At 41.4% G+C, this 18,738-nt stretch overlaps 1 protein-coding gene across 1 annotated transcript in view; it reads left to right on the forward strand.

Moving 5' to 3' along the window:
* The window catches only part of PTPRM (protein tyrosine phosphatase receptor type M), an 855,321-nt gene that overhangs the window by 661,806 nt on the left and 174,777 nt on the right, over positions 1-18,738 (forward strand). Inside the window, 2 exon segments of the mRNA XM_040434446.1 lie at positions 16,123-16,274; positions 18,478-18,552. Coding sequence (XP_040290380.1) covers positions 16,123-16,274; positions 18,478-18,552 — 227 coding nt within the window.

Here is an 18,738-nt window from a genome sequence, read left to right on the forward strand (position 1 = left end):
CCATACGGCTTAGTTCTTTAGCTGGTTTCTTATACTTCGGAAGTCACGGTAGTCACAGTTGGAGATTATTATATTCAGCTATAACAGTGAAATCTCCTTGCATATGTATATTATATGAGACACTGTAGTCAGTAAAGTGAGTTTCGAGAATATCATTTCAAGCAAGCCATATAATTAGGGATCCTCTGACATTATAATATTCTGTGTAATAGGCATGTGTCTCAAATAATGATGTCTCAGATAGTACCTTTATGCAGTAAGTGTAATTGGTAGCATAATTTAAAACTATAGAACATATTCTTAAATGTATACAAAATGATCAGACAGTCAAAATCACAAACTTGCAAATTTCGTATTCTCTACTTGGAACACCTGTACGGACAAGTCTTTTTCTTACTAAGAATAGGTGGTCCAAGCCTCACCAGTGTGCCAATGTTCTACTCCGTCTGCAATCCATCAGTAAGGTGAGCCATACACAAGCAGGCAGAACACAAGCTGGTGTTGGCAGCGTTATGGTTGGGCCATTCACCCATGTGAAAAACACTTTCAAATGATTTGGGTATAAATCCATCCTTGCAGATCACATACACCCATACATGCAGATTTTTTTCCCTGGGGCAGATAGGATCTTTCAGCAGGACAATGCGACATGTCACATTGCTGTGCGGCATTGGTTGGAAGAGCATGACTAAGACTTCCAAGTACTACCCTGAATCCCTGATCCCTCAGACTTTAACCCAGTTGAACATCTGTGTGACCACCTCAATCGTCATGTTCGCTCTATGGATCCTCTCCAACGCACCCCCCACCAGTGCTCGGATGCACTGCAGTCAGCATGGCTCCAGATACCTGTGACAACCTACCAGGACCTTATTGAGTCACTCCAAGCCCGTCTAGCTGCTGTCCATGCTGCACACAGTGGTTACTCTGGATATTAGCTGGTGGATATAATAACGTGACTCGACTGTGTAGTATCCTTCTTCTAAACAGTCTACAGTGACACTCTGAAGTGTCACAACGTGTGTATAATATGACGTCTTGCTTTATGCCTCCTATAGTTTCAGAAACAATAAACCTTTCACTAATTATACATTGCTAGTTTGAGAAAGACCATATCCTTACATCTCCCTAATTAAATTACATTCAGTTGCTATCTGCATTTTTTACACTTGACTTCAATGGCAAAGTTAAGTCTAATTTACAATTCTAATAAATGTGAAGTATTACCTGTGTAGGTTACAGGAACGGGACTTTGCCTGGTCACCTGAAGCTATATTGAAGCCTTTCAACTGTACAAGTCTCAAAGGAGCTGGGGCACAGACATTTAAGATGAATCATCCTTGTCGCTGGGAGTGGAGGGAAAGTAACTTTGCTGCGTTCTGATTGCGGCCTCTTTTGTTTTAGTATTAATGGCTTCCACATGATGTTTGGTTGTAGGCTGTTTATTCTTCACATTGTAGAATCTCTGTTCTGTTCAGTTTCACTACTTCTCATCGAATTACTATGATTTCAGCCCACCTCTGACTGTTCTGTACAGTTTCATCAATAGCAATTTACCTTGATCTGACATCTTTGATTGGTGGGCCTTCTCAACATTTTTGGATGCATTAATCCATCGCTTTGTGCGCTTTGAATGGCATGCTGAGGTGAATTGCATCTTGACATTTAAAGTGAAATAGGCTTGTTTTCTTTCTCAAATCCCTGTAGCAGTTTAGCAGAATGCTGCAATGAAATTTGTTTTTGTATTGAGATATAGATAAAAGAATCGTTTTTAAGGCACAATGGCTTGGGAACACAAAGGCTTATACATAAGAAGACCGAACTTCTATGTCAGTAGCAGCTTTTAAGAAGAAAAGAAAAGCATTTAAAAATAAAAGGCATAATAGCCATGTCTGTAAATTGGTTCCTCCATGGTTGTAATATGCAGATGAAATTTTGTAGGTCTAGTACATAAAAGCCTGATGATATTGGTTATTATTGGTATGAGACTTGGTATGTCATAGATATTTTCATTATTAGTGTCAATAAAAACACATTCCTGCATTAACCAGGCAATGATCGTTAACCGCCTCTATACAAATAGTTTAGGACCCACCTCCTTTTAAAACATCCCGCTCAACAGTGAACACCTGCTGCCCGTATACTTCCATTGATGCAGACTTGTTCACTGATGATACTCACAGAAGGAATTTCCTTCTTTTATCATGGGTTTTCATTCACTACAACACCACCTAATTTGGGAATGACCTATGCGAGGGATCAGCAACCTCCGGCACTGCATCTGCTGTGAAACCGCAACTCCCAATCTACAAACTTACTCGGCTGTCCCATAGAACTGAAAGGAGGATTCTGGGAGTTGTAGTTTCAGAACAGCTGGAGTGCCGGAGGTTGATGATCCCTGACCTATGGCCATAGCCTTATTCATTGTAATCTTTCTGGTTCATACTGAGAATATCAGAACTACAGAAATAGCAAAACTATTGTGACATTGGTCATCTAATATGTATGAGGGTGTTCTGACTCTTCCCCTATAAATGTCAGGAGGATAGAAGGGTAGGGCATATTGAGTTTCAACATGCAGAATTATTTAGTTTTAAAGGGAGACAAGCTGCCACCAGAGGTGTCTTCCAGGTGTCCTCTCACTATTGAGAATACATGTATGCTTGGCCAAGCTGAATGTGCATGGTGGGGGTCAGAAGAAATACCTACTGGCTGCTGGTTATTGAAGATGTCTGGCCCCTTGTGGCTAAAACCTAGGTATAGGCCCCATTCACCGGATGGAGGCCAAACAAGTGTCCTTTTGGCCTCCACAAGGGTGGCATGCATCATCATGATACTTTTTATTGCATAGGAAAGCATAGCAGACTGTGCTTTCCAATACAGAAGGCCACTGTGAAAAATATATACTGTTCAGTATACTTTGTTTTAAGATGTAGTTGATGGAGAAATGATATCTCTGTATGACTATACCATGGCAAATGTTGGTTCTTTCCATTGGTGGTGTTCACTGCGGATTACACCTAATGTACTAATGTATTTTCCATTTCTTTTCATTTTGGGGAATAGCCCCTTAATAATCTAAATATGATCTATACGAGTGTATTACTGTAGTGCAGCGGCGGCATGAAGCTCACGGCGTCATAGCAACCAATGACGCCGTGCGCTCCTGCTCTCAGCAGGAATCCCGGCCAGGTTACCACGGTCCGCTCACGGCCGTGTGCATTCGTCTGTATTTATTTTTTTACTTTTTTAGAGATTAGTGTTTTCCATAGGTGCACAGGCGAAGTGACATACAGCAGTAGCAACACTTTTTACTTTTTTTGTCATCTGATGTTCTAACTGGTACAACAAATATAATACTTAAAGGTCAAAGCTTGTCTGTGATGTTTTCAAGGTACTGAGAATTAAGTTTTCAAGGTAAGCAAAAGAACAGTAGGCAGATTCGTGGAAGTTGTAGGTGAAGTGTATTTCATCCTTTGTGCTTCATTGTTAAAAGAGCTTAATATGAGCCAGTGGTTGTCAGCACACCAGACCTGAGAGCGAAAGAGAACACAGAATTCTAGAGAACATTGCCCACTTGATCACAATGAACTCATCATGTACAATCTGCAAGCAACCCTTTAATATGGATAGTAATTTAGTTAGTGTAACCCTTTGTGAACCACAGAAACAGAAGATAAGAAATGACATGTTTCAAGCAAATCAACTGTTTTATCTAAATATATTTAACTTTTTTGTCATGTTGGTTTTATGTTATGTTATTTGATACTATTCTTTACATAAGTATAAAGCAAATCCTCTTAGAAGGGGTTCTCTCACGACACACAGCCTGTTTTAGTAAAGAATACTTTACATTACTGAGGAAGCAACTAGGGTGTACTTCACTAGTGTACTTGTTAGGGTATCTCCACACTCAAAATTATTTTATTATGTTTAGATGTCTTTTTCCATGGTGTTACTTAAAGTATGCAAAGGCATGTGCATGGAGGCTCATGGAGCCATTCGCTCTTGGCTCACATGTGCTGCTATATGTTCTTCCCCATGGCACCTTATTATGGAGTTTTTCCAGGCAGGTACCATTTTCTGTCAGAATCATAAGGAATCCATACAAGTCCATTACAAACAAAGGTAGAAAAGGGCTCCATCGAAGACTGTGGGCCATATTATGGTTCCAACCAAGGAATGCTCTGTACACAGAGGTTGTACAGAGCATTAAGGGCTAACATTTGTGATTTTTGAGAATGAGACTATCGTGCTGTTGGAAGTACCTTTTTTCATCCAGGCACAGCTTGCTTTCCTGCACTGCATACTAGTACAACTCTAACCTTGGTGGTTTTAAATATATGAAGGCACATAGGGGGTCATTTACAAACAGATATACACCACTTTTTGGCGTATATCTGTCACAGGATTGTGGCGCAAAGGTTATTTGGTGTGGGCAGGCCCGTCTCATTTATAATTTTCTACACCTGTTTTAGGCTTAGAAAATGGTCTAAATCTATGGCCAAGGGAGCTGGTGTGCCTCTACATAAATTCGGCGCATCCACCACCAGCTAAAGAGGTATTAAGACCGGTGTCTAAAACACCAGTCTTAATAAATGACCCCCATAATGTCTTGGGTGATTGTCAGGATCACATTGATGATTAGAATGTTTGATACTATTGTGGACCGCAAGTCACTGATGCCGCACATCGCGGACAAGAATAGGATATGCTCTATTTTTTGCTGAGCCGCGGACTGGAAGTTCGGGTCCGCGGACCGGAAATGCGGATGCAGACAGCACACTGTGTGCTGTCCGCATCTTTTCCGGCGCCATTGAAAATTAATGGGTCCGCACCCGTTCCGCACCCATTCTACGGACGTCTGAATGGACCCTGAATCAGTGCCTGTCATTTCTCTATGTGACATTTTGTTTATCTATTTCATTTTGGTTGTTTTTTTTAAGCTTTTAATTTAAAAGGCATCTGTCAGCAGATTTGTACCTATGAAACTGGCATGTGCGCTTGGCAGCTGAAGGCATCTGTGTTGTCCCATGTTCATATGTGCCCTCATTGCTGAGAAAAATAAAGTTTTAATATATGCAAGTAGGCCTCTAGGAGCAATGGGGATATTGCCATTACACCTACAGGCTCAGCTCTGTCTGCAACTGCCGCACCCTCTGCACATTAAAAGGGCCAGATCTGATCATGTTTTCACTGCCTGGCCCTGTCAATCAAAGTAAAGAGGGCACAGCAGTTGCAGAGAGAGCAGAGCATTTACAGTAGGTGTAACGGCAACACCCCCATTGCTCCTAGGGTTAATTTGCATATATTAAAACAATTTTTCTCAGCAAGGCTGGCACATATGAACATGGGACCAACACAGATGCCTTCAGCTGCCAAGCGCACATGCAACAGGTCAGCCAGTTTCATAGGTACAAATCTGCTGACAGATGCCCTTTAACTAGAACATTTTTAAAGATGTTTTTTTTCTTTGTATGTGACTTTTCCCAATATCAGATATTGGCTCTGCTGTTTCCCGGCCAGCTGGTGGTCAGGACAGTGTCTCATCTCGCCTTAGTAACGGCGAGATGAGACAAGCCCTTTAATGGTTCTCAGGCATCAGTAGTTCATTCATGTACTTAGTATATTTATGGAGTCGTGGAAGCTCAGACACACATGTGCATGGAGAGCATTAGGGAAGGGTTGTAGCTATAGAAGGTGCAGAGTTAGAAGATGCACCTGGCTCCCTGGTGCTTGCGGGATCCCAAGGGCCTTCCTGCCTCCTAAGAAGACACAAGTATTATAAATCGCTCATGGTAGGTGGGGGCCCTGTTAGAGATTTTGTATTGGACTCCAGAAGCTTCAAGTTACACCTTTGCATTGGAGTGCATGTCTGTTAGATGGAGTATAATGTATCCCTAATTAAATAACTTGACAATATCCATAACACTTGATTATCATTTTGCTTAGTAATTAGTACACGGCCTGGACTTTGGCAAAACACTTGTGGCATACATATTAGACAACCAAAGCATTTCATAGGTTATGCAAGTGTTTAGGTGATGGATGAATCATTGGACTGCTTAATTCTGATTTAATAGCATGGTATCGTCAGCTGTTACAGATTTAATTTCCCAACAATTCAAAGTGTGGCAGATTTTATGTCAGTGACAAATTTACAGCTACCTCAGTGGCCCTAAAGCATAGCCCTCTCTTCCCCATGTGAAAACTCATTAATTTATGAGACATCTCCTTCCTTGATTGTCTCAATACATTCCTAGCAATCCCTCTGCAAGAAACATATTTTATCCCTAAAGCTAGTATGATTTTCTAATTGACAAGCAAATTAAATAAGCTGGAACAATTTAACTAGGCAATGTTTCAGTTGATAGCAGCAGAAAAAGTTACCATGTAAACAAGAGTCACTGAGATTCCCCTGAAATTCCTTGTTTCATCATAAATTATTCAAGCAGTTGTGGTAATAACAGAGAATATTAATGAAAGTGCTGTAATGGTACTGATGTGCCTATAAAAATGGTTAATATATGTGTTTTTTCTCTAAAGAGTCAATTCTGTGAAATAATCCTAGACGTGATTCTATGGAACAGAAATAATAATGAAAATGTGCCAGAATAAGTATCTTTTGTACCTTGTGGTGTGGCTTAGTAGAAAGTAGTGTAGCTTAGTAGAAAGTGCTGTGGTTTAGTAAAAAGTAGTGTTACTTAGTACAAAGTGGTGTGGTGTAGCTTAGTAGAAAGTGGTATGGCTTAGTGGACAGTGACATGACTTAGTAAAAAGTAGCATAGTTTACTAGAAAGTGGCATGGCTTAGTAGAAAGTAGTGTTACTTAGTACAAAATTGCGTGACTTAGTGGAAAGTGGTATGGCTTAGTGGACAATGGCGTGGCTTAGTAGAAAGTGGTGTGGCTTAGTAGAACGTGGCGTGGCTTAGTAGAAATTGTCGAGGCTTAGTAGAAAGTAGCATAGTTTACTAGAAAGTGGCGTGGCTAAGTAGTAGAAAGTAGTGTGGCTTAGTGGAAAGTGATGTGGCTTACATACAGTCTGAGGCAAAATTGGTAAATCTGCCCCTGTGGTTCTCACCTGACTATGCACTGTGCTGTGCTTTTTAAAAGTAAAGCAAGAGGACAGTATGTACCGAGGTTGAGAACTTAGGGCATGCCATGATCTTAGTAAAACATACTGATAATTGTCAGTCATATTTTTATTGGGGAAAAACAGAATAAAATGCCATGGCTTGATGCTATGTGACACATAGTATTGCTTGTCCTTTCACCGGGTATTCTTTATGTTTCTCCATAAGTTAACCGATAGATTGAAGATCCTCAGAGCAGTAATCAGTAAACTGTTGTGATGACTACACTGTCCCTACATGGAGATGGACTAGGCATTTAAGGTGGCCCAGGAAACAACTGAAAGTGGCCCAATGTTGTAGGTGTCCAAATTGATAGAAGGTGGCAGTGCTCACAGGCAAGCAGGGCAGAAATACCACAGTGCAGCACAAACTAATGCCCCAGCCAGCAGAATGAAATTCCACAGTGCAACACAAAATACTGGCCCAGCGGGAACCAAATTGAGAAGCAGGCCACATTACCAAGATAGCCCTACCTTCGGCATGCTGTGTGGTCTTTCAGTACTACCATACAGGAGAATACAGCACTGCATACCTATTACATCCAGTGATGTATCTTCTGTCACCTGTGCAAAGGTCATTGTGCAGGGAAGGGAGGACTGTGACAGCACCTATTGTGAATGGTGATTTCTACAGAACAGGATTTGTCAGTCAGTGAAAACTGCAGAATTTCAGGATTTTTTTTAAAGACAAGATAGTGACATAATGGTAGCACTTGGTGGAGTCTACGGAGCACAATACAAATATACCTTTTCTAGAGCTTTTCTCATCAGGAGTAATGTGACTATTTTATTCTGCTAGATTCTTATCCTGCAAGTGCCAGGGTAGAGCTTCCCTGTGAAGTGCTCTCTGCATTGAGCTGCTTTACAACCCCTCCCCTCTGCTATGAGTGACAACTGGTCTCTTGGTTTGATGCTACAGCTGCCACTAATAGTGGAGCCTCACCCTGGTCACCTGCTGGGGGAGAATGTACCTGAACAAAACTTATTATTTACAGCACTCCTGATGAGAAAAGCTCCACAAAAGGTTTGTTTGTACTGTTCCCTGGTAAAAAGTTCAGCCAGACTCCCTTTAAATGTAGATATCGCCAATAATTTAAGGTTACGGATCAATTTACTAATGTACAATTGTACAATATGTGTTATTTCATTAGCTCTTTATACAGTGTTGATATACATATTCAGATAATTTTCTGATCCAGTAGAGCCTACAATGTAATGTTCCTAAATTGGAGGCAGAGATCTATTGGTGAGGAAGCCAAATAAAGAAGATATAGGGGGTTATTTACTAACAGAAATACATCTATACTAGGCATATTTCTGGCGCAGATTGCGGCGCAAAGGGTTCTTTGTGCCAAAGTCTGCGACTTTTCCCTGCTCACGTCAGGTCTACAAATGTGGGCGGGAAAAGGGGAAGTGCCGGCAGGCCCTTCTCATTCATAATCTTCTACGCTGTTTTAGGCATAGAAAATGGTCTGTATCTACGCCAGCAAGGGAGCTGGAATAGATTTAGAAGTGGTGGTGCATCTGCCGGAGTTATGTAGAAGCCGGTGCCTCTGCATAACTTTGGTGGATCCAACGCCAGCGCAGAGCCTTATTAAAACCGCTGGTCTTAGTAAATGACCTCCATAGTGTTGCCATAGTTTAACATACATACAGTATCTCTAATGTAGGAAAAACATAGCAGGACGTGTCATGTGGATGCAAATAGCTTTATGCATTATGTGTCCTATGTAAATGATGTCTTACAGAAGTGAAACTACTGTTGAGGTGGTAGTCAGGCAGCCAGGGCTTTAGGAGCTCCTGCCTACACATACATCTCTTTCATTTAATACTTTGGCAAGGTTAATAGCATTTATAGATTTTCCTGTGTTTTGAGATGCTGTTGAGAGTAAGGACGTGCTGGCCTGATGTGTTGTAAAATGAGCCAGTTTATCTTTAGTGTAGGTTGCATTCACTGAGGAGCACTACTTTCCTCTGGGATCCAGGAGTAACATAACTGAAGCAGATTGAAGATGGCATTGACTAATGAAGTCTTCTGCAGGAGTCACGCAAGTCAGTGCGTTGCCACACAGCATGTTCTATGGAGAGTGAGCAGCAGAGAGAAGTATCTTATTCCTTATAAGTCAATTTGTTAACCCATTATCTTCTACAGTGACCTTTGATTTCAGATAGATCACACAAGTACTATGGGTAAGGTGGTTAGCAAGCTATTCAGTGCTCTTCCACAATTGGGCTAAACTAAGGTTTACTGCTCTTTTTTCAAGTTTGAGTACTTTTTCCCAAGTTGTAATTGTTCAGGAACTATTTACTTATGTGTAACTAATGTTACCTTCCCATCTCTGTATAGAAAATAAGCTTACAACTCCAATATTAAAATGTGCAGTTAATTGAACACACTTACCATTCAGATGGAGTCTGAGTCATTAAACTGTGATGGAATGCCCTGTACTGGATAAGGTAATACAATACAATGTGCAGAACAGGTTATTTACTCTATAAATGAAAATCAAAATAGTAGTCCAACTAGTCAAAGAACAATCCAATCAATTTCTGATTCAACTATAGCTTCAAACATGAAATAAATTAAATGTATTTAACTGTGTTGTCTGGGCATTTAAAATTTCACAGGGTGGGAAATAAAATAAGAGATACTCACCTCATTGATCCCTTGCCATTCCTGTTCCAACACCTCACGGCCCCCGCCAGTCTTTGCTTTCTAGTCCCTCTGGACACACAGTGAATAACTGCTCAGCCAGTCAATGCATGAGGTGGGTAACGTAGGTAATGAATCATCCCTTTGTTTCTTAGGCAGCCGTCGTGCAGGAGAGGTAATCTGGTTGCAACATAAAAATTTGCTTTCATGTTGAGAAACTCCCTTTAAAGGGGTAGTCTGCGAATTATTTAAAATTGATGGCAGAGACCTGTCCTAAAATATAAACAGGAATGGTTACCATCACTTGCAGAGATGCCTGGGGGTTGTGCGGATGGAGCCTCACTACACTATACTCTGACACTTGCATACACTAAATATTAGTGAGTTTTCCTGTCAGGCTGCTCAGCCAAGATGGCATATTGCAGGCAGGATCACATCACTACCATCTACTGTAGAGCAGTGTAGTGAGTCCCGCCACCTCGTAGCCCTAGACAGCTCTGCAAGTGCTGGTAACCACTTCTACTCAGATTCTAGAGCAGGTTGCAGGCAGACATTTTAAATCATTACCAGAGAACTCCTTTTAAAGTGTAACTGTCATTTTTTTTTTTTTTTCTTGTTAATGTGGAGGGACAGGTATAAGGAACATTTTTATAATATTCCTTATTTATTGAAATCATTTATTTATAGTAGAAAACTAGGGCTGAAATGTCCCTTAGCAGCCATCTTTTTCAGAGCTGCTGCTAAGGGACATCCGTCTTCCTAACAGAGTAGTGCGCCACTGACCAGGAAGACAGGCTGGGAGCTGCCGGGCGTCTGCCCCCACTGCTCCCGTATACAGTGGGGCTAATAAAGTGATAACTAATGTACATTTATATAAATAAATATACATTCTTCCTTCCTGATCACTGACCAGCATGGCCAGCATTGTCAGAGAGCTCTCCCCCTGTACTCCCGGCACGCTGTGTAATTAACCAGTCACCGTGAGAGATGTCCCCCACGTCCCTCCCGACAATCACTTGCTCAATCGGCCTGTGTAATACAGACATTAGTCTTTTGTGTTGTATAATAAGTATCACAGAAAAACATTGAACAAATACTAAACAAGGCTCCTCAGTGTGTGATCCTATTGCCTGGCTGATGAAAAATGACAAATGATAAAATTTCCAGTCTATGTAGGTCTCTTCATTAGACAGGAAGATGTTCAAAAATTGCATAGATGTTTCCTTTGGTTCTAAGGAAATTTCAAACTATTTGCAATTTGAAACTGCTGCTAATATCAGAAATGCCAAACACATTTGGAAGAGCAGTTAAAGTTTACTTCTCGGTCTTTTTTTTTTTTCTTACTTCTTTACAGCATTCCAGCAGCAGGATTCAACACCATATGGAAGCCTTCCAGAGCTAAATAGAAAGAGCTAGATGAATGGCAAGATATCAGAACAGACGCACTCAATTAGTTTATAACTGTCTATTAACTTCTGCTGGTGTCTTTGAATAAACAGCAGCGGTACCCCCTCCCAGTCTTAGGGGCCTGATATTCATTACATAGCGTAGCATTGCAGGGAAAAGGTGGAAGTCATCACAACAAACGTCATTACTGAACCTAATTGTACAAGAACACACATAGTGTCTTCTTTCTAATTAAACTATCGTTTTAATACCCAAACATAGGGAGCGATCACCTATTTGTGTGACATTGAAAATGATCCTGTTGTACTAATGACACATTGTCGACAGGAAAGCTATGAATCTTCCTTCCAACAATATATGGCTCTAGATGTTTCCACTATGCAATATATATATACACTGATGGTAACACCATAATAGCGCGAACACCTGTTGTTGTTCTTCTACCACCATATAATAATGATGGGCACAAGTCCAAAATGAGTGCATCTAAGTGTATTCCAGTGCAGCTTCTGTTCGTTGTCGTCAGCTAGTCAGCTGGAACAGGGTCGTTACTGGAGCTATTTGCCACATGTTGTCAATCCAAGTTCCTTACCGTGTATATTTTTCTTGCTTTTCTAGTTTGTGTTGCTCTTACTAAATTACTTCTGCTCAACAAGTAACTCATCTGTTTGCTTTTTAATGTGAGAATGAATTAAATCCACCAGCCTAAGATTAGTGTCTTGTGAAAGTCCGTAAAGACATGTAATACCTTTATTTATACGTTTCCAAAATTAATCATTATTTGTTAACACTCCCTTTTTTTATCATTTAAAGCTTAAAAATGGGCACTAGCCTGCCAGGGGGAGTGGGCATTCTAGGATAATGTAATGCTAGCTCTGCTCACTAATGCATGGCCAGATAGGCACTCTAAAGATCAAGATCAGGCACTTTATATAACCTTTGACTTACATTTATATGTTTTATAGTCCAAGTGGACCACCCTGATCCTATTTTTACCCGATGTCTCAAGATATACCTAACTGACTACCTACATGTGTTTATTGAGCTGAATTTTTTCATACTGTTTATTATAGTGATAATGAATGTGTAGCTATAAAAATGACTAAAAAGTGCAAGTATGTCAAATGTACCAGTCATGCATGGAATATTGTGTACAGTTTTGAGCATGAGTTTAGGATTGTATGAATAGACATGGTTGTAGGAGTGTTAAAGGGAACCTGTCATGTGGATATTTGATTATAATCTAACGAATTATATACAATCATTAACTACTAAAAAGTGCCTTAGATGTATTCACTTACTGGTGTGACAGATGGTTACCTCATAATATACACACAAAGATGCCGCATGCCGCATGCTAATGAGCTGATTTGAGTTCAGCGTGATGTCATTGAGTCCAGCGTATATTTAATTCAGAGCTATAGCCACTCCCCTGCCCACCTGCTGCTGATTCATATGGAAAACAAACTGTCATTCAGCAGCAGTTGGGCGGGGAGAGTCAGAAGCTCATGAAAATTCAGGACTCATCATTATCAGCTGGAGCTTTTCAATACAAGATGTTGGCAGATTGACTGGGTCAATTAAAGAAAGTGACCCAGCATTTTGCTAAGAGAATTAGTCACTTATTTATGTTGCCCTTAGTTAGGACACCATAAAACTGGTAACAGGTTCCCTTTAAGCAGAGCTAAAGTGAGGTAGATGACCGGCATAATTACAGTGGGCTGACCACTTTATACTAGTGTGTTGCAAACAGCCATGTATGAAATTTACTAGTATAGATGTACAGTCCTGATCAAAATTTTAAGACCACTTGAAAAATGGCAAAAAATCATATTTAGCATGGCTGGATCTTAACAAGGTTCCAAGTAGAGCTTCAACATGCAACAAGAAGAAATGGGAGTGAGACAAAACATTTTTTGAGCATTCAATTTAATGAAAACAACAAATAAACTGAAACAGGCTGTTTTTCAGCTGATCAAAAGTTTAGGACCAAACCTCCAAAAAAAAACTAAACCCCCCCCAAAACAGAAATCCAACTTCCAAACATGAACTCAGTAATGAGTAGCTCCGCCGTTATTGTTTATCACTTCAAAAATTAGTTTCGGCATGCTTGATGCAAGCGTTTCCATGAGGTGAGTGGGAACATTTCTCCAAGTGGTAAAGACGGCCGCATGAAGGCCATCTACTGTCTGGAACTGTTGTCCATTTTTGTAAACTTCCCTTGCCATCCCCAAAGGTTCTCAATTGGATTTAGATCAGGGGAACACGCAGGATGGGCCAAAAGAGTGATGTTATTCTCCTGGAAGAAGTCCCTTGTCCTGCGGGCATTGTGTACTGTAGCGTTGTCCTGTTGAAAAACCCAGTCGTTACCACACAGACGAGGGCCCTCAGTCATGAGGAATGCTCTCTGCAACATCTGGACATAGCCAGCGGCCGTTTGACGCCCCTGCACTTCCTGAAGCTCCATTGTTCTATTAAACCAGGCATACTGCCTGGTAGGATTGATCATCCCGATTCAAACAATATATTTCTTTAGTCTGTACCTTTTAGTGTTGGTGAGATAAGTGTACTTTTATCCATATGCAGATGAGCATTTGGAGCACTGAGGAGCGAGCTGTAGCTCTTTGAGTCAGTGAACCCGGAAGTGGAGGTGCAGATGTCTTTGAAGCCACCAACACTTCCACTTCCAGGTTCAATGACGTCATCACTACCTGCGTACTATGGATCTGTGCTGCTCAGAAAGCAGCAGCAGACGTATAGCGCAGGTGCTAAGTTGGTGAGCCACAGAACAGTCGCAGAAGATAGGGCAAGACAAGATATCTTGCCCTGTCAATCAACTGTAGGGGGCAATGTTTTGAGCGCTGTTAATTTGCATATGGATAAAAGTGCACTTATCTCACCAACGCTAACAGGTACAGAGTACTGAAATATATCGTTTTAATCACCATGATCAACCCTACCAGGCAGTATGGTTTAGTAGGGTTGATCTGGGCCGCTTTAACTTAGGGATTCTTCCTAAATAAATGCTACTACTCCAATTCCAATTTGACTGTTTTTAGTATTTTGAAAAATAACAGCAAATATTAAAAAAGTAATGAGATATTTTAATAATAAATTATACATGCACAGTGTGACTCCGAATTGCACTGATTAGCATAGAGGAATAAAATTGAAAATGCGGGATGAATGTAACATGATTGACAGAATAATATTACAAAAATATATGCCGCAAAGAAAAGCTACTTACAAAATCTATTTAGATACGGTCTATATACCTAGGATATCAAGACATTCTGTTTCCAGAGATGGAAAATATGAACAATGCAGATAAATTGCTTTGCTTTGATATGTCATAACTGGATTATCTATACATTTCAATAATAATGCTGGTTGAGATTAAAGTGTATCAGGATATAAACTGTACAGGAGAACAAAGCAGTTTTCACAATGTGCAGTCTTATAAAACACATATTTGTATTATGCCACTTCTTAATAAGTTCTTTCTTCATGGAAATCAATTAGCCGCTGCCTATTCCTGCAGCTGCATTCAGGTTATTTCAATACATGTGATATTCATGTCTGGAGATATCATTGTTCTCAGAAACCCAGAGAAAGAGAGAGAACACTGTGTGATCAGTGACAGCGAGATAACTTTACTTCCAGTTAAATACTGGGCTAACGTACAAGGGCATTTATTATACTATGTATAGAAAGCATCAAAAAGTATAGTTATCACAAGGGATACTAATATATGTGTATATCTTTCATAATGTTTCTCATAATCTTTTACAATGACCTACACACCCAACTCTTTCTAATATCGTGTCTGTTCACATGGGCATCCTGTCTCCTGTAATAGCGAATCTATTTTGTGACAGATCCTGTCATGAAAGGGTAGAGAGCAGTGCAGCCCTGTGCTCCACCTTCAGCATTGTCCTTACCTACTCGATCCATCCTAAGTGGCGGCCCACAACTGGACGACAGTCCCTTCTTAGCTAAGTGCAGGAGCCTAAACCAAAATGGAAAGGAGGTTACAGAAAGAGGTGAAAACCATATTAGCAAAATCAGAACTGGATCAGTACCAAAGTGAAACAGGAGTAAACATCAGATACCAAGTCAGAAAGCAAAGGGAAGGTCACAACAAACAGAGTCAAATACCAGAAAGTCATGTCAGAGGCGAAAACCAGTGATCAGATCAGAGGCAATGTCAAAGAAACAGGCAAAGGTCAGTAATCCAAAGTAGTAGACACACAACTAGCTAGGAGGCTAGAAAACCAGTCACAGGCACCTGTGTCCAGCAGCTGTCTATTCAAATAAGCATGCGGCATCGGCACAGAACCTGATTGGTCCGGCATCCTGGCTCCCTGATAGGACGAGCAGCCCCACTTTCAGCGAGGCTAGTTGCTGTAACAACAAAACAGAGCCTATGCCGCTGCCATATTGCGGCCAGACTCGCCGCAGGACCACAGACAGGAACATGTGTGATAGGTCTTTACTGATCCTGCTGATTCATATAGTTTTTTGTTATAACTACTGCCCTATTCTGGTCATGAAAGAGCAATGAAACCCAAACGGAATATAACTAATTGTGAACAGAGCCTTAAGTGGCCCCCCTATGTATCCCATGCCTGTGGTTGAGGGGGGAATATTAATTTTTTTAAGACATACGGTAATTGCATTCTCTTAAAAAGTGTCTTGAAAAAATGTATTGTAATCCCGTATAGCTTTGTGTAATGTTGCTAAGCAGAGGTGTAACTTGAACAGCCAGGGCGCCAATGCAAAAATCAGGGCTCCCCCGGCTACCATGTGCCATCTACTATACTGGTGTCTTCTTATGTGACAAAGGAACCTGCTACTGTATTCCTGCATATTGTACCTGTGCCCGTTGTTAAGCTGCAGTGAAATCCAATGTCTGATATTATTTTCTAGGAAACTGGCAAAGAAAAGGAAGGAGACTCTCAGCAACACTCGTCAGGAGATGACAGTAATGGTGAATTCAATGGATAAAAGCTACACCGAGCAAGGCACTAACTGTGATGAAGCGTTCTCTTTTATGGACACTCACAATTTAAATGGCAGATGTAAGTTGTAAATGATTTTTGCTCCAGCACTCTGTTTTATTTTTGACTAATGCATGGAGGGGGAAGCAATCGTAGTGAATATGAGTGACTTTTAAGACGTTTTCCACCTAATTAACCAATCAATTTAATGGACAAAATAGTCAGTTATGGAAAATCAGCATCTCCCATGCTGTGCCTTAAATCACTTTGCGTTTTGAACAGCCGCTGATGCATTTAGGATTGTGTCTAAATAATCTTAACACATTTTCAAGTGTGTAGCCAAGAGCTTGGTGTACTTTCGTTAGCATATGGCATGCATTATTTTCATTTTGCTCATTTAGGACTTGAAAAAATTTCTTTTTTTTTTTTTTTCTTTTTTTTTTTTTTAAAGAAATGTGACATTTTTGTCCATTTCAGATTGTCAGCCCTTTAGTGTTACATTGGCACCGGTGATGTCTAAAACACAAGACCCATCTTTCTGTCCCCGCAGTGTTTACATCCAGCTGGACATGGCCATGGTCACGTGCACCACTCAAGCCAATAACTGGTGATAGCCCGTCACTGCTGAAGCCACTGGAGCCATGTAAACACTGCCCTGAAAATGGCAGTATAATTCATATATTGAAGTGGCACTAGATGTAACTCAGGGGTGTGGAAATAAAAAAAAAAAACTACTTGTCGAAGGACTAAAGTGGGGGCTCAATCTACTTGTCCCTCATGACCATCTACTTGTCCTGAACTTATACTAACGTTATACTGTATGGGGGCGGGGGCCACAAGGCGATGTTATACTGTATGGGGCAGGGGCCACAAGGAGATGTTATGCTGTATGGGGCGGGGGCCACAAGGAGACATTATGCTGTATGGGGCGGGGGCCACAAGGAGACGTAATGCTGTATGGGTGCAGGGCCACAAGGAGATGTCATGCTGTATGGGGCGGGGGCCACAAGGAGACGTTATGCTGTAAGGGGGCGGGGGCCACAGGGAGATGTTATACTGTATGGGGATGGGGGCCACAGGGAGACGTTATATTGTATGGGGGCGGGGGCCACAGGGTGACGTTATACTGTGCGGGGGCAGCCACTTGGTGATGTTATACTGTATGGGGCACTAGGGCAGCCCCAAGGTGACGTTATACTGTATGGGGGCAAGAGGGAGACGTTATACTGTATGGGGGCAACAGGGAGACATTATAGTTTATAAAGTGCTACGTGCAGTGCAGATTGCAGGCAGGGCCAGAGCCTCAGAAGACATAGACAGCACAACCTTTATTTCTGACGCCCCTGCAGATGAGCGTTCCTCCCGGAGCCTGTCCACATCGCAGCTCCCGGCCTGACCTGCAAGCGCTGACTGGGGTCACATAGCATTATACTGATTTATGATGCTATGTAACCCTTACAGTTCTGGAATGTATTGGATAACACTGACATAATGCTGTCATAATGCTGTCAGTGTTATCCAATACATTCCAGAACTGTAAGGGTTACATAGCATCATAAATCGGTATAATGCTATGTGACCCCAGTCAGCGCTTGCAGGTCAGGCCGGGAGCTGCGATGTGGACAGGCTCCGGGAGGAACGCTCATCTGCAGGCGGCCGTGGGGTCTCTCACTCCTCTTCTCCCATCTTGGCCTGCAATTACTCAGTCTCTGGAGACGACTGTGCGCTCCTGTGCTGGCAGGTGGGCGGAGACTTCGATACAGGAGCCGGGAGGAGCGGGGGCCGCCTGCCGGAAGTGATATGTACGGTACTCATATGCACGATGCAGGGGCAGGCTGACATAGATGTAGGAGCGGTCAGCTCGCGGCTAGCATATGACCGCTCCTATTACTGCACAACCGACATGTCCCTGCTACTTGCCCGCACAGGGCTAAACAACTGTTCAAACTACTTGCCCGGCGCCAGGAACTGCATGGCCCGGGCGTCGGGCGATAGGAATTCCACACCCCTGTAACTATAAAGCTATGCCCCTTTTTCTGACACTTCTTCTTAGCAGCATCGTTGAAAAAGAAAAACTGCTGCAATCGCATTGATAAATATATGTGTATGTATAAAGCTTTATTTTGTCCAAATACATACACTTTTACTTTTATACACAAGGTCACTGGACTGTGACATTTATATGTGTGTACCCGGTGAAGATCTATCACATTTCACAGTAGTTGATTACTTTTACAGATTTTTGCTTATTGTGTATAATTTATACATGTGTTTTTATCTACAGCTGTGTCCTCACCTTCATCGTTCACTATGAAAACAAACACACTTAGCACGACTGTGCCTAATTCTTACTACCCAGGTAAGCAAACTATAGTACTCGTCATCCAGCGACTCTTCAAAAACAGTGAGCTGTTAACACTGTTACGTGTCTATACCGAGTTTTTTGTAGTAAAATTTTTTATACAGTAATCAAAACTTTAAAGGGGTTGTCCCACAATAAAAAAAAAATTATTATCCTGCAGTTTTCAAATCAGCACCTGGGTCT

Source organism: Bufo bufo, chromosome 5, assembly GCF_905171765.1.
Source record: "Bufo bufo chromosome 5, aBufBuf1.1, whole genome shotgun sequence".
Lineage (NCBI taxonomy): Eukaryota > Metazoa > Chordata > Amphibia > Anura > Bufonidae > Bufo > Bufo bufo.